The sequence below is a fragment of the Candoia aspera genome, chromosome 4 (genome assembly GCF_035149785.1).
Source record: "Candoia aspera isolate rCanAsp1 chromosome 4, rCanAsp1.hap2, whole genome shotgun sequence".
Lineage (NCBI taxonomy): Eukaryota > Metazoa > Chordata > Lepidosauria > Squamata > Boidae > Candoia > Candoia aspera.
Genome location: NC_086156.1, coordinates 98447737 through 98462372, shown reverse-complemented (window position 1 = coordinate 98462372; position 14636 = coordinate 98447737). Strand labels below are relative to the sequence as shown.

At 41.4% G+C, this 14636-nt stretch overlaps 1 protein-coding gene across 2 annotated transcripts in view; it reads left to right on the top strand.

Moving 5' to 3' along the window:
* The window catches only part of TULP2 (TUB like protein 2), a 29819-nt gene extending 18486 nt beyond the window's left edge, over positions 1–11333 (top strand). For both annotated transcript variants that reach the window (XM_063301152.1, XM_063301153.1), the window contains 9 exons: positions 358–552; positions 1121–1312; positions 1788–1930; positions 2347–2529; positions 4288–4400; positions 7628–7742; positions 8838–8936; positions 9026–9197; positions 10579–11333. In XM_063301152.1, coding sequence (XP_063157222.1) covers positions 358–552; positions 1121–1312; positions 1788–1930; positions 2347–2529; positions 4288–4400; positions 7628–7742; positions 8838–8936; positions 9026–9197; positions 10579–10712 — 1346 coding nt within the window. In that variant the 3' untranslated portion in view covers positions 10713–11333. The remainder of the gene's footprint in view (positions 1–357; positions 553–1120; positions 1313–1787; positions 1931–2346; positions 2530–4287; positions 4401–7627; positions 7743–8837; positions 8937–9025; positions 9198–10578) is intronic.
* Positions 11334–14636: the final 3303 nt, after the last annotated feature.

Below are 14636 nucleotides of genomic sequence, written 5' to 3'. Positions count from 1 at the left end.
AGACATTGCCATGTTAGTGACTTGTTTAATGGAGGTGAGTGGAAAAATATTTTTGCATTATTATTTTTTAAAATCAATATTATAGCCCTATAATTGTATTTTTTTTTAAATGATTTTAAAAAATCATATAAACAAGGCCTTTCCAAATACTACCATTAACGTTGCTGAAAAAGTTCCAGCCATAGGTAGGATGAAGCCACATCCAGTTTACATCTTCATCAGCTGAAAAGTATGGGTGGCTTCTGACCACCGAAATGTTGGTGGTCTTGTTTCTGTATCTCCCTCCAATCTTGTTTCTGTATCTGAGACTTGATACATTTCTCCCCTGGATATGACACCATCTTTGATCACCTACAGGACGACCAAATACTCAACGGCATGGCCAGACTTCCAGATCGAAGAGGGAAGGTTTATCCCCAAGACATGACATTCCATCTCCCATTGTGGGTATGGAAGGTGAGGTTCCTGAGCATGTATCCCAGGCAACCAAATCAAAAAAGGAAAGGTTAACCCCAATACAGAAGGTTCCATCGATCATCATGGATATGGAAGGTGAGATTTCTGAGATCCAGGGGAATTGGGGGAAAGGAACTATACTTGTATGAAATGGAATGAGAATGCATATTGGTAGCCCATGCTCCCTGTTGCAAATAAGTGCGTGTGGAAAATGTGCCTTCTTTGAAACAAATTATCTTAAATTGTAGGAAGACATATTGAGATTAAATGCTAGGAAGAACAGTTAAACAGCGGGGCCAGTTACATGATGGGACATGATGGGATTCTCTTTGTTGATGCATCAAAACAAATGGATAGTCTTTTTTGGAGATACTGTAATTTGTTGCCTGCACTAAGTAGTTGGTTGAATTCACTAGGTAGTTGGATTCAATGACCTAATCTTAGCATCTCCCAATGCTAAGATTCTATAATATCATGTTCATTTGGACTATTGACTCCGGGCATTGGAAATGCAACAGTGGATTTCATGGATTCTGTAATTGTAGTGGGGAAAGATGATGTTTATTTATAGCTATACGCTTATGAGGGGTAAAGTAACAGACTCTGAGGCATCAGAATAATCCAGAACCAGGCAGAAGGAGAAGTGATGGATTTCACATCTTAGCTCATTTAGTTTTGAAGAATGATCTTCCCAAAGAGGACCCAAAGTCTACAGAGTCCAAGAAGGCCACTGGGGAGATGCGTAACATCGATATGCTCCACAGCAACTCTGAAAGTGAGGGGGAGTACTCCCAGGAGCTGACCATACCCCCTTCGCCTATGAAGAAGCCTCGTGACTGGATGCTTATGCACAGAGGTGAGTGGTCTTTCCAAGACTGTGTGGTTGGGAGTAATGGTTGGAAAGGGCTGATCTAGGCACTGATCAAGCATGGCCCTACTTTGCTTTGGAAGTTTATTGCATCATGTGACTTTGGAACTTGAGCCCTGTTCCATGTGATTTCATAAAATAAGTCCTGCTCTATTTTTTGCAATTGTTTTTCTTGCCCTGGTTTTAATGTCTCAATTTATTGTGATTTTATGGTTTTAAACTCTGGGCTATAATCCACTTAGAAATTATGCTGGTAATGAAAAGCATTTAATGAACTATAAATAAATAATCAAAATTTGGGAGCCTGGATTCATATGTTCTCTGACAGGAAAGCAGGCATCAGGAGTCAGGGCTCCTAGCTTCTTATTAAGAAGCTCATAGTCTATTGGGGTGGAAGAAAAAATGAGAAAGGGGATGATTCATTTCCTCCTCCATCTTTTGCAATTCTCCTTGATTTTCCCAGGGTCTCTCACCAACGGAAGGAGGAGTTTGAGTGAGGAAGAGGAAGAAAATGATGAAGATGATGAAGATGAAGATTTCAAGGATGATGATCAAGACATTCTCAGGAGTGTCATGTACATTCAAGAAGAAATTGACTTGCCTGCGGTAAGGGGGCTAAAACAAAAACTGGATGTGTTTTAAAGACCCCTTGGGAAACCTTCACCATTTCATCTGATGCACCTTTACTATTATTTAGTAGAAAGGGATTTTTTTCTGATTATTTTTCTTCCTTGAAGACATTTCTCCCCGTCACCACCCACTGTATCTCCCTCTTGCTGTTCCTCTGCCTTTGCATGCATTTTTACCAACAGGGCAAGTGTTAACACTTTCAGTAGAAAGCAGAAAATGAGTGCCTTATGAAACTGAGAAGGCAGTCTTTTACTACCATTTAGTCCCTAGAGAGCAGGGAGGGTTCCCATAGACTTGCACAGCCAGCATTCTATGGGTGGAAAAGCAAATGGGCTGGAGTGTAAACCTGTTTTCAGATTTTATTACAGCTTACCCCTTCTTCTCCCCGGCAGTCTCCAAATGGGGAACAAAGTGCTCCCTTGTCTCTCAAAGTGGATGACATTGAAGCATTTGTTTTGCAACCTGCCCCTCAGGGCAACACAATCCAGTGTCGCATCACACGAGACCGGAAAGGGATGGACAAGGGCATCTTCCCCTTCTACTACTTGCACCTTGAGATGGAAAATGGGAAGAAGGTATCAGAAAGCAAACAGTAATGCTGTGCTTTAAACACACTCACACACACAGTCGAAAATAAGTGATTGTGGATTATTTATTTGAATTTGCGTCCCACTGTATCCCAGAAAGAGCAAAGTTTCTGCTAATTACTCTTTGGAGGTGCAGTCCTAAAAGAAACCAATTGAAAGGAAGCCCAGTATTGTGATCTCCTTCAGAAGAAGCATGCATTCCATTCCATTGTACAGGTGGTCCTCGGTTAACAACCACTCATTCAGCAACCATTCAAACTTATGATGGAGCTGAAAGAGTAGTACTTATAACTGGTCCTTGAAGTTCCAGCCATCGCAGCGTCCCTGTGGTCATGTGATCATGATTCCGGCACTTGGCAACTGGCCCAGATTTCTGACCATCGCAGTGTCCCATGGTCACGTGATCATGATTTGTGACGACCCCTGCCAGCTTCCCACAAGCAAAGTCAATAAGGAAGCCGGCAGGAAGTCAGAAGTCACGATCATGTGAGGTTCTCGCTTAATAACCCATGATGATTCACTTAACAGCAGTGTGATTTTATTGTAAACCCCCCAGAGTCCCTCTTTTGGGGGAGATGGGCGGTAATTAAATTTGAATAAATAAATAAATAAATAAATAATAAAGTGGGGACAGCTGGAACTGCTGTTGCTGAGCAGCATGGTCACGACATTGCGCTTTATGACCACACCACTTAGCGATGGAAATTCCGATCCCAATTGCTGTTGTTAAGTGAGGACTACCTGTATAAATTTAACAGATTATGCTGTTTTAAAAATATTCTCCACCAGATGCTCTGTAAATTAGGATTTGGCTTGTAAACAAGTGCTAGATCTATCAGAAATAACTAAATAACAAAACAGTAAGTCTTCCAAGGTACCCACCACACTTGTTTGGTTTACAATTCCTTAAAGACTCACGTCTTGAAGTGACAATGTATTTACCTAAAGCTCACAACACCAGCAAGAATGCTGTCATACTTACTAATAATGCTGAATTAATTAACTCTTGCGATGATTCCCGGTCACAGGAGGTGGCAGCACCTGGCCATCCTTGGCTGATTTTGAAAAAGCTAAGTAGGATAGGACCTGTTTAGTACATGACTGGAAGAGCTAACCTGGGAAGTTGAAAAACATGAAGGAGGTAGCAGAATCCTTCTATTTTATTAATTTTAAAAAGTACATGAATATGTCCTTGTGGTCACTTATTCTAGGGAGCTTTTACCTTTAATAACTTTTGTTTACCTGTCCAGGCTGATAAATCAAATATCTTGATTCATTTTAATTCATGCTGTAATCTCCCTTGAACTTACTTTCAGGAAGGTGGCGGGTTGTCTGAAACCAGACAATAAACAGAAGGGAACTTTTGTTCCTCCTGAAACATACTTAGGGTGAACTTCAGCTCCCAGAATTGTCATTGATGGCCATTTTGGTTGACGGACTCTGGAAATTAGAGTCCGTATGTTTGGAGGGCACCCTGATCGGGGAAGGCTGCCATGGACAAACTGGATTAGCTGCGTTCACACAACAAACTAAGTCAAAGCTGAGCAAATTGTGTTTTAGTATGATGTATGAACCCAACCCGAGCAAAAGGTAGTTCTACAAAGGTGAATTTGCTACTATCACAATTTGCATCTTTGACATTTTAATCTGACAGTACACCCATTCGTTAACATTGAGACAGCAATGAAGACAAGGAAAAAGGCAGATAGGAATGAATCTCACTGACAGCTGGGTGTTCTCTTTCAGCGGTTCCTCATGTCTGGGAGGAAGAGGAAAAAAAGCAAGACTTCAAATTACCTTATTTCCTTAGATCCCATTGATCTGTCACGAGGTGGCGAAAACTTCATTGGAAAAGTCAGGTGTGTCTGTTTTCAGGCCTAATGAAAGCAGGTGTGAGTAGTAGATAGACCTACATCCAGTAGTACAACCTTCTCCAACCTGATATCCTCCAGAAGTCTTGAATGAACTCCCAGAATTCCTAGCCAGAATGACCAGGTTGGGGATTGTGGGAGTTGAATCTAATGCTCTACCCCTCTGCTAAGCATTAGAATCTCTGTGATCTTTGGTAACGCAGGTGCATGTTACCCTAGTGTTTTACTTATGGGGTAATATACACAATTGTCTCCATCTTCTGAAGCAGGGATAGGTAGACCATTGGCATCAGTGAACACATTTAGATATTTGAGAACGTGCTGGGGATGCTCCTACAAAATGGTTTCCATGGTGGCAAGAGCTTTTTTAAGTAGGGTCACTGACATTGAAATGGGGGGGTGACTAGGCTATTGAAATGTGATGCACCTTAAAAAGGGGGCAGGGCTTCATTCACCCAGCTGCACCCACCATTTTGACATCATTGATGCCCTTGCATGTTAGCCATGCCAGGCACAAAACATGCATTTCCCAGAAGACAAACTGGTGACATTGCTCCCCAATATAGGTAGACCTTGCTTAGCGACAGTCTTGGGCAGCCATTGTTCAACGTTACAAAGGTGATGAAAAAGTAACTTTGCAACCAATGCCTGCATTTCTGACCTTTGCAGCATCTCTCTCTTAGTCATGTTTGCCATAATAGTCAGCATGTGTTGTCCTGTGCCTGACTCAACTTTTTTTCTCCCCCACCCTGCAGAGCAGAGAGATTGCCAAAAGAAGCAATCTCCTCCCCAAGTTGCTTTTCTCGGCAGTCCCTCCCTAAAAAGTGCTAACTACAAGTTAACAAGCTCGTGCTGTGACCTTAATTAGCTGGCTGGCAGCTGCTGCCTGTAACTTCTGTGGGGCTTGGAACCACAGCGCTCTAGGCAAACAGCTGGCACCAGCACATTACTTTCAGTGTGTATTCCCCATTGTGTGCCTGCTTACTCTCTTGTGATCCCTTCTGTCCAGCAAATGTAAATACAAACATTACTTCCCTTCTTGCTAATTATCCCAGAGCTGGGGAGTTGCCAGTCCAAATTGTGGTCCCTAAATGAGGACTACTTGTAAGCCCTCTAGCTCCCTATCCCAGGATGCTTTTCACTAGCTCAGCTTTTTTTTTTTAAAGTCAAGTAGACTGGCTTCTAAATGAAGTTCCTCAGCTGTAGCTACTAGTCATTGTTCTAAGACTGCCAATGCTCTGTCACACAAAGAGACAGTCTGGGAAGTTACATTGATGCTGGATGCTGGCATTTGGCTTTTCGGCATGCCAGATTCCCATTTTAGTTTTTATTTAAAGAACCAAAAGGGGGGAAAAAAAGTATCCCTGATAAGAAGGGAAGGTTTTGTGGATTTATGGATGACTGCAGACTCCACGTTGCTTGAGGCATCGTTTTGTATCTATCTTTTGCCCACACTAGATTAGGGAGGAAATGCTGTTTATTGCCAGGAGATAGGGAACTTGATTAGAGAGGGTGCTAGTTTACATGTTCTGCTTGTGGGCCTCTCATATTTCTTAAATTAACAGAATGGAGGATTAGCTGAGCTTTCACTGATCTAGCAGAGCTCTGGCCGTGCTTGCTGCAGTCATAGGATATGTATTTAACACGCAATGTTGCCCAGGTCTAATCTTGTCCACTTCCCATTGCTCAGTTGATTTCAAAAGTATCTGAGATCCTTCAGATCCACTGTTGGTCAAAACTACTTTAGACAGTAAAGAACAAGATGGATAAATCTGACCCCCAAAGAAGGCAACTTCCAGCATTCTAGATGAGGTAACCATCTAGGGTTCTCAGAAGAAAACAAAAGAAAAACCCTAAACCAGGGAGGTCATCTTTTTACTGGAGCAACTAACACTGACAATCATGGAAAGAGCCTTGTGGATTACATAGTAATCAAAGACAGAAATTCCAGTAAAGGCTTGCTGAGGCTTTTTGTTGCCTTGCTATCAAAGAAGGATGTGAAACCTGATCTCTCATCAGCCAGCAAGGACCAACAATTTATAGGAACACTCCCTATTGATTTTATCTCCTATATCTTTGAGAAGCCAAGAATGCAAATGTCAGAACAGGAACAGTAAGGCAGCCACTCAGACTGGCATTAAGAAGCACTAGAAGACTTCTTCATAAATCATAAAAAGACAGTCCTTACGAGACTGAAAGTGCCCTCCTTTTCCCTATCTGTATCTTTACTACTGCAATGGAGCTAAAGGTTGCTGGGCCATGCAGTTTCCAGCAGAAAATTGGTATGGTGGAAGTCAGTACAATTCTTCCCCTGTACTTGGTGTTCTCAAGGTGGCAACATTCTGTATATATCAGGCATGGAAATACATATATCTGTGAAGTTCATTTGATTAACATTTGGTCCTTTTCATTCTCTTTGGTCTCACAAGCTCAGAGGATTTGACTGAAAGAGGGAGAATGGCCAAGGACTGTTTGCTTCCTAGCTGAAGGAGGGTGTTCTCCCACAAGGAGAATTCTAGGTTTCCCATTTGCGAGTTTAGCATTAAACTACAGTACCTCTACGCAGGGGTGAGGGACCTTTGAGGTTCCCTTTGAGTATATTTGCTGAAAACTACATTTTTTGTGATGTTGAGGTGAGAAGCACATGAAGACCCTAGGGCAGTGTTTCTCAACCTTGGCCAGTTGAAGATGGGTGGACTTCAACTCCTTGCTGGCTAGGGAATTCTGGGAGTTGAAGTCCACCCATTTTCAACAGGCCAAGGTTGAGGAACACTGCCCTAGGGTTGCCTTAGAAGAGGTAGGTCACAATGTAAAAAGCAACGAACCACCTCTGAAAACTCCCTGTCCTAGCTCTGTGGGTGGCGCAACCCTATTTGAGGGGACACCCAACCATAAAGGACTGTCTTTTGTTCGCAGAGTGCCCTGTCCACCACTAGGTACATTTTCATTATCAAGCCTTCCACCATAGTTAACGCAGGTTTGTTTGTTGGAGACTTTTGCTCAGAACAGCCCGACAGTTTCTAGGATCTCTTGGTGTACTTGATTTGCTTTTTATGTTCTTTGCGGGTGCTGCTCTGTAATTTTCATACTGGCCTTTGGTCCTTATTTAATTAGCTTGGGGGATAGGTGGGAGGGATGACCGAAGAAAATGAGGTGGGATGCAAGATGCTTAAAGGAGGTAAGCATGGTAAGCATCCTTTCTGCTTGCTTTCTAGATCTAACATGCTTGGGACCAAGTTCACTGTATTTGACAACGGAATCAATCCAGACAAGAAACCTTTTGTTCCAGAAACAGCCCACCTGCGGCAGGAGTTAGTTGCCATTTGCTATGTAAGTATCACGGGATTAGCAGAGGAGAGCAACTGATCTGCTGCAACATACCAGGAAAGTCCCAAGTGCCAAGAGATACTCGGCCCAAAGGGAGAGGGCTAAGCCAGAGAGCCCAGTAGCTTGATTCAATAACGCCGATTTTTGTTTTTCTTTTATTATTACCAGAGAGTTTTTAGTGATTCATTTTCAAACAAACACAGAATAACGCAAAATAAAAACGAACAGTTTTCCATACGGAAAAACAAAAGGGAAAAAAATTACGTAACAAGAAAATACATAAAAAGAACAAACACAGCTGTGATTACAGCCATATCCTAAGTGATCTTAGGTGCTCTTGTAAATCTTTTTTTAAAAAAAGTCTTCAGTGTTGGCCAAGCCTGTCCAAGAATTTTTTTTTTCCAAAGAGAATGAAAATGTGACATTTTCTGATGAGCCAAATATATAATTTTCTCAAAAATTGCTAAATCACAGATCTCTGAAATTGGTCTTTGTGTAGTCACATGGTTTCCTCCTCCCTCCTTTTGGCCATTATTAGAATATCTGGCATTTTTCTGACTTTGATATGAATCCATGTTTATCCTTACAGGGCAGCAAAATTGTTAGATCCTTTGACAATTGGCCTGACACACTTTGGGACTGAAATACCTACAAGGCATTTCATCTTGTTAAATCAGGTGGCTGATTTTTTAATGTGATCAGGGGAAGTTCTTCTCCAGCTAAAATAAAACGGTATGCTGACGTATAATAGATTATCTTTTGCAGAGGTTTCCATTCTAATCAGGAAAAAAAAGACATTCCAAATGCTGCACCTTTTAAAACCACCTTCCTCAAATTGGCACCATCAGGTGTGTTGGGATTGTAAATTCCAGACTTCCCCAGCCAGACTGAGCACCAGGGTGGGAGGTCAGTCTTGCTTTATTTGGAATGATGGACTATTTTAAAATCTGTGTGGAGACACTATCCAGTACAAAAATGTATGGCTGAACAGGAATGCTTCCAATTTGTAACAAATATTAACATTTCTCAACAAACCAATGGCAGAATTAAAAGCTGAAGTTAATAGATTTCCTACCTCCTGCCCCTGTTCCCTCGCAGGAGACCAATGTTTTAGGTTTCAGAGGTCCACGGAAAATGACAGTGATAATTCCTGGCATGAATTCAGAGAATGAAAGGATCTGCATCCAACCCAAAAATGTGAGTGGTTCCCCCTGATGACTTATTGCTGCTATTTTTGGAGAGAAACTGCAAGGAAATCCATAAGGTTTGTACTTTTCTGCCTACAGGAACATGAAACCTTACTGACACGCTACCAGAACAGGAACATGCAGAACCTAATCAAGCTGCAGAACAAGATGCCTGCTTGGAACGAGGAGACCCAGTCATACGTACTCAACTTCCATGGGCGTGTCACGCAGGCTTCGGTCAAGAACTTCCAAATCATCTCAGAAGATGACCGTGAGTAGTGGGCAGTATTCAGGAGAATGCAGAAGGTTTTGCAGACTGGTACAATTTATGCAGAAGTCCCATTTAGTGAGACTAACTTCTAGGTAAATAAAATGTGGCCAATTTTGCTGACAAATATGATATTATTTAATGTGATTAGAATAAAGAGGGACACCAGAAGATTCTCTCCCAGTTGGGAGAGAATGAGCATCAGCATAAGAAAGTGTAATGTGTAGTTTTGTACAGTGGAGCAAATTCCCTGTAGATTTACAGATATGTGAATCAGATTGGAGTTGGCCAAGAAAGCGATCATAGGGTGATGGCGTAGAGTTTAGTGAACGCTTTGATTCAGTATACAGTAGTTACAAAAAAGGCAAATTCCTTCTTGGGGATCAATAGGAAATAGTACCCCGACTATTGTAAAAGCTTTATGAACAGCCCATCTTGCAATCTCATTTAGAATACTGGAAATAGTGGTGATAGCTACCTCTCTCCATCACTAAAAGGCATTTTTGTAGAGCTGGAAAACAGGCAAAAAAGGGGCGAGTAAAATAACCAAAGGATTAAGCAGCTTCCTCACTAGGAAGGTTATAAACCTTTCGATGTTTATAGCTTAGAAGAAAGACAAAGTCAAGGAGCATGAAGCGATACATAAAATTATCCATTATATACATGAAGAAAATAGATTAGACGATTGTTTTTCCCTCTCATATAATTCTGGAAACTGTGGTCATTCTATGAAATCTAACGGTGGATGATTCAGGGCAATTATTTTCACGTGGCACATACTTAAAACTGTAGAATTTGCTTCCACAGAACATAGCAGTGGCCACCAATTTAGAAGGCTGTAGGAGAGAATTAGATGTTCATGGAGTGTAAAGTTGTTAATGGCAGCTGGCCATGATTGCTATCTTCTACCACAAATGTCAGAGATTCCTAGAGATGGAGAATATGAACAGGAGAGCACTAGCCTCCTTTCCGGTACTAGCTCTCCCACTGGGCATCTGTTGGCTACTTTGGTCTGATCTAGAACATTTTTCTTCCTCAATATGCACTGGGCAAATTATTTTCTAGTAGCCCTGATCCAAACTCAGGTAAGCGTTCTGATGCAGACATTTCATCTCAGTGCGAACAGGTGCTGCAAACATAACCCCAATCCTGTGTGAGGATTTCCATATTGCCCTTCATCAAACTCCAGGAGCAGAGGGAAAGGCAGACAACTCAGGATAAGACTGGGGAACAGTTGGATCTGCTCAATAATCAGAGAGGGAAACCCCTGGGGAAATTTTTTGAGGTTGCTTGGTGAGATAGGCAGGCATATGGGGTGAAGAAACAGAGTTTTTGGTGGATCCTCTCCTTTGCCTCAGTGGTCTTTTCTCTCCTCGGCTTGCAGCTGACTACATCGTGCTACAGTTTGGCCGGGTGGCCTCTGATGTCTTCACCATGGATTATCGATTCCCCCTCTGTGCTGTTCAGGCCTTTGCCATCTGTCTGTCCAGTTTTGATGGGAAGCTTGCCTGCGAGTAGAAAAGACCAGCTCAACCAGATTTTTTACTCCCAAACCCTGCGGCTTTGCTCCAGATTGCTTCCTGCTGCCTTGCAAAATCAGACACAGTTCCTTACATTGCCAGTATTGCTCCTCTTTGTCCTTCCCATTTTTTGTTAGGCTGGATTTGCATATGGTCTGTTGTCAAACTGGCACACACTTTCCCATTGCTCTTTCCTCTTTGCATTCCAACTAATCCTTCCCTGCCAAACTGTCTTCATCATCCTAGAACCTTTGATTTCTCTTCCATTTTCCATTTTGATTTGCCAACCTGTTTCCTCTTATACTGCATCCCCTTTGAACATTGCTACTCTCGTTCAGGCTTGTCCCGCCCTTTCCTGCCCTCTCTTCCCCTCTAAAACAAATTCAGGAACACCGACGGAAAACAAACCATCTCACAAGATGTGGAAGATAGCTCCATTATTGAATGAACACCCACTGAGGAAACACCAGTTCTGCCAGCTGAATCAATTCAGATCAAGGGGAGGGGCAGCCAAGCAGATGGGAAGGAGCAGCTACATTGAAACAGTGGACTGAAGCTGCCACCCCACACATCTTCCCTTCTTTATCAAATTGCAAATAAAACTTACTCAGAGACCAAACACCCTGTTGACTTCTTTCTGGGAAGGGGTAGAATTATTTCCAGGACCATTTCTGAAAGGGATTGCTTAGATTAGCTGCAGATTAAACAAAAGGGAAAATACTCAAAATTGCCTCTAGGTTTTTAGGGCTCACATTATAATTAGGCGTGGGTAAGTCTCACTGAAAGAAGTAGTAGGTATTCATCACAACAAACTTGCCCCATTGTTTTCAGTGGGGCATGCAGCTGGGTCCTACCCATGAGTGATTGTGCTGCATTTCCTGGAACTTACTCCCACGTGTGGATCCACAGCACACCATTAGCCCTCTTGAGAAAAATAAGAATGATGGTTGGATGCAACCCAGAAATTGGTTTGGACACCTTCCCACTTGTCAAGAAAAAAGATTAAGGTAAATTAGGATGAAAGAGGCTGATAATTCTTGAAAGAGACCCATCAACATCAATGGCTATCTTTTCTATTGATGTTGGTAAGGATCCTTTAAGTATGATTGGCCTGGCTTGAAGAAGGCTGATTTGATTTTGGCTTAGTTTGTTGTATGAAATCAGCCATTATGAACTATAGTTTATGACAGCTGGATGTGTGAACCAGGGCAGTTGTGATTTCTGAAACTATAGTGTGAACCCAACCATTGTTTGAAAAACTAGGTTAGGGCTTAAAGTTATATGGGTTCCTTCTGACCAATTTGGTTCACACAACACACTAATCCAGTGTTTCTCAACCCTGGCAACTTTAAGACGTGTAGACTTCAACACCCAGAATTCCCCAGCCAGCATGGTGGGCTGGGGAATTCTGGGAGTTGAAGTCCACACATCTTAAAGTTGCCAAGGTTGGCAAACATCGCACTAAGTCATTCTGTGCTTTGTTTGGTTTTGGCTTAGCAATGTGGTATGAATCCAGACATTGTGGGTTTTTTATTTTGTTTTTTGGCTTAGCAAATACAGCTAATTGTTTTTTTAAAAAAATAGAAATCATTATTATTAAACTATAGCTTAACCCAATTTGTGAATTAGGTCACTGAATCTGGATTGCACTGAATAATTTAAGGACTGTCTATGTTTATTTCCTGCCTTTTGCTAATCTTTAGCCCAGTGAGCTTTACTAATTTCACTGGGTTGCCTTGATAATAGGAAAGGTTACTGCCTAAACTTGTTTGTGGCCCTGGGACATATGCACAGCTCCAGACAGAAACATTTTAAAATATTCAACAAAATGGTCAGATTTTTTTCAGCCTTGTTGCTTTTATGGAAAAACAAACCTCCTTGAGGTTTTTAGTGACACTGGTTTTAAAGCAAAGAGTTCTGCCAGAAAAAGAAATGGCATTCCATGTTTTTTTTTAAATTCAAAATGAGAAGGTGGCAAAAATAACAAGGGAGGGGAAACAGTACTTATCATTGAACCAACTTGCCATGGCATTTATTTATTTAATTCATTTGGATGCCAGTTGATAGCATGGATGGGAAGGAACAAAAAACCAAAACAAATTGTTGCTGTTCAGTAAGGCATTTATTTTACAGCCAGATTAATCCTTTAAACAAGGGTAACAGCAGCTGCACTCATCCATCCTGCTAAACCATGGCTGCTTGTTTTAATCATGGCTTTAACTCACAACCACTGAGTTTACACAAAACATCAAGTTCAAAGCAAGCAAACCATTCTGTATTTTACTATATTTTGAAATAAAGTTTAGAACACAAGAAAAAAAAAGGTTTCTACCCAGCAGTAGTGTTTTATGCAGGATAATTCCCTGAAAGGGAGAATAAGAATCCATAACATCTGGGCAACATTTGGTTGAAGAAGGATAAAGAAAGCATTTCCACTTTTTAGTTTGGAGGGGAACAGTAATGTCTGAAAAGAGATTTATAATAAATCCAATGTTATAGGAGAAGTGGATGGATAGGCTCTCTCTCCCACCTTCTATTGTATTGCTGACCAGAGTTCATGGGCTTCCACAGGAAAACTGGGTGGCATTTGACTCATGAGAACATTTTAAAAAGATTCAGGATGTAATGTATGGAATGCGTAGGTGCAATATGCAGTGGTCTGCATCTATTAAATCAGTGTCTCTCAACCTTGGCAACTAAGATGTGTGGACTTCAACTCCCAGTATTTCCCAGGCAGCATATGGAAGTCCACACGGCTTAAAGTTGCCAAGATTGAGAAATGATTCTTAACGCGTATTAAATGCACAAATCCTATTTCAAGTAACAATAAAAGAAACTGAGCCTAGGAATTCTTATTCTCATTTCCACATCTCTAAATCGTTCAATTCCTCCCTCCACCCTCTCCTTAGGCTTCTTGAGTCAACCCTAAAATATTTTTTGAGAACACATGAAGTAATCAGGAGGAACTTTCCTCAGGGCATATTCAGCATGCCCAGTCTTCCCACATCCTTGTCCTCCCTACCCTTGGATTTCAGAATACTGGCTTCCAGGATAGAGGTTAGACAAACCCTGCCTTTCTTTAATATTTATGTTATCTTCTGGGACACTAGATCCATGCACACACTGCTTTAAAGCATAACCCAGCAACATTTACATCTCTGCCCTACAGCATAACACACTGAAAATACAGAGGAACAGGTGGAGGGAACTTACCACTACTCTTGTTGAATGAGGTTGAATGGGGTGAAATTTGGTGGATTATTTTGGAAGGATCCTTTTTCCAACAAGAATGTCTTCAATTATATCAAGGTCTTACTCTTCTACCATGTTCAAAAGAAGCCTTTGCTCTCTGTATCATAGTTTGTGGAATGCTGGTTGGTTGTGATGGGAACATGGATCTTTTCTGTTGTGGCTCCTGTCTGCTAAATAACCTCTCTAAGTGGCAGCAAAGAGATACCAAAAAAAAAATATCCCAAAATCTATGCTGACATCTAGTGGCCTCATGAATTTTTCTTTAATATACCCAAAAAAATCCAAACCAGAGACAGAGACAGAACAAGGAAAAAAACAGGAAAAAGAAAACAACAGAAACGTAATATATTGTACACAGAAAATAATTCATCCTGATGTTTAAACTTTGGCCACATAAAATATTATTGACCAATCTTTCCATTATATCAACAGCCAGCCAGAAAGTGGACACTTATCATTAATGGAAAATGAGATGGGACTGTAAATGATCCAGGACTGTAAATTTAGGCTTGCACATTCTAAAGTGGAAAAGCATTCTTTAAGGCCACCCCCTCTATCCATCTCTTAGCCAAATGGGCTATGAGTTTAATTCACTCAAGTTAGTAGGGGCTTCTGTCTTTGCCTCGCACACATTCTCCCTGCAAAATCAGGTTTAGTACTCCACCCCAAA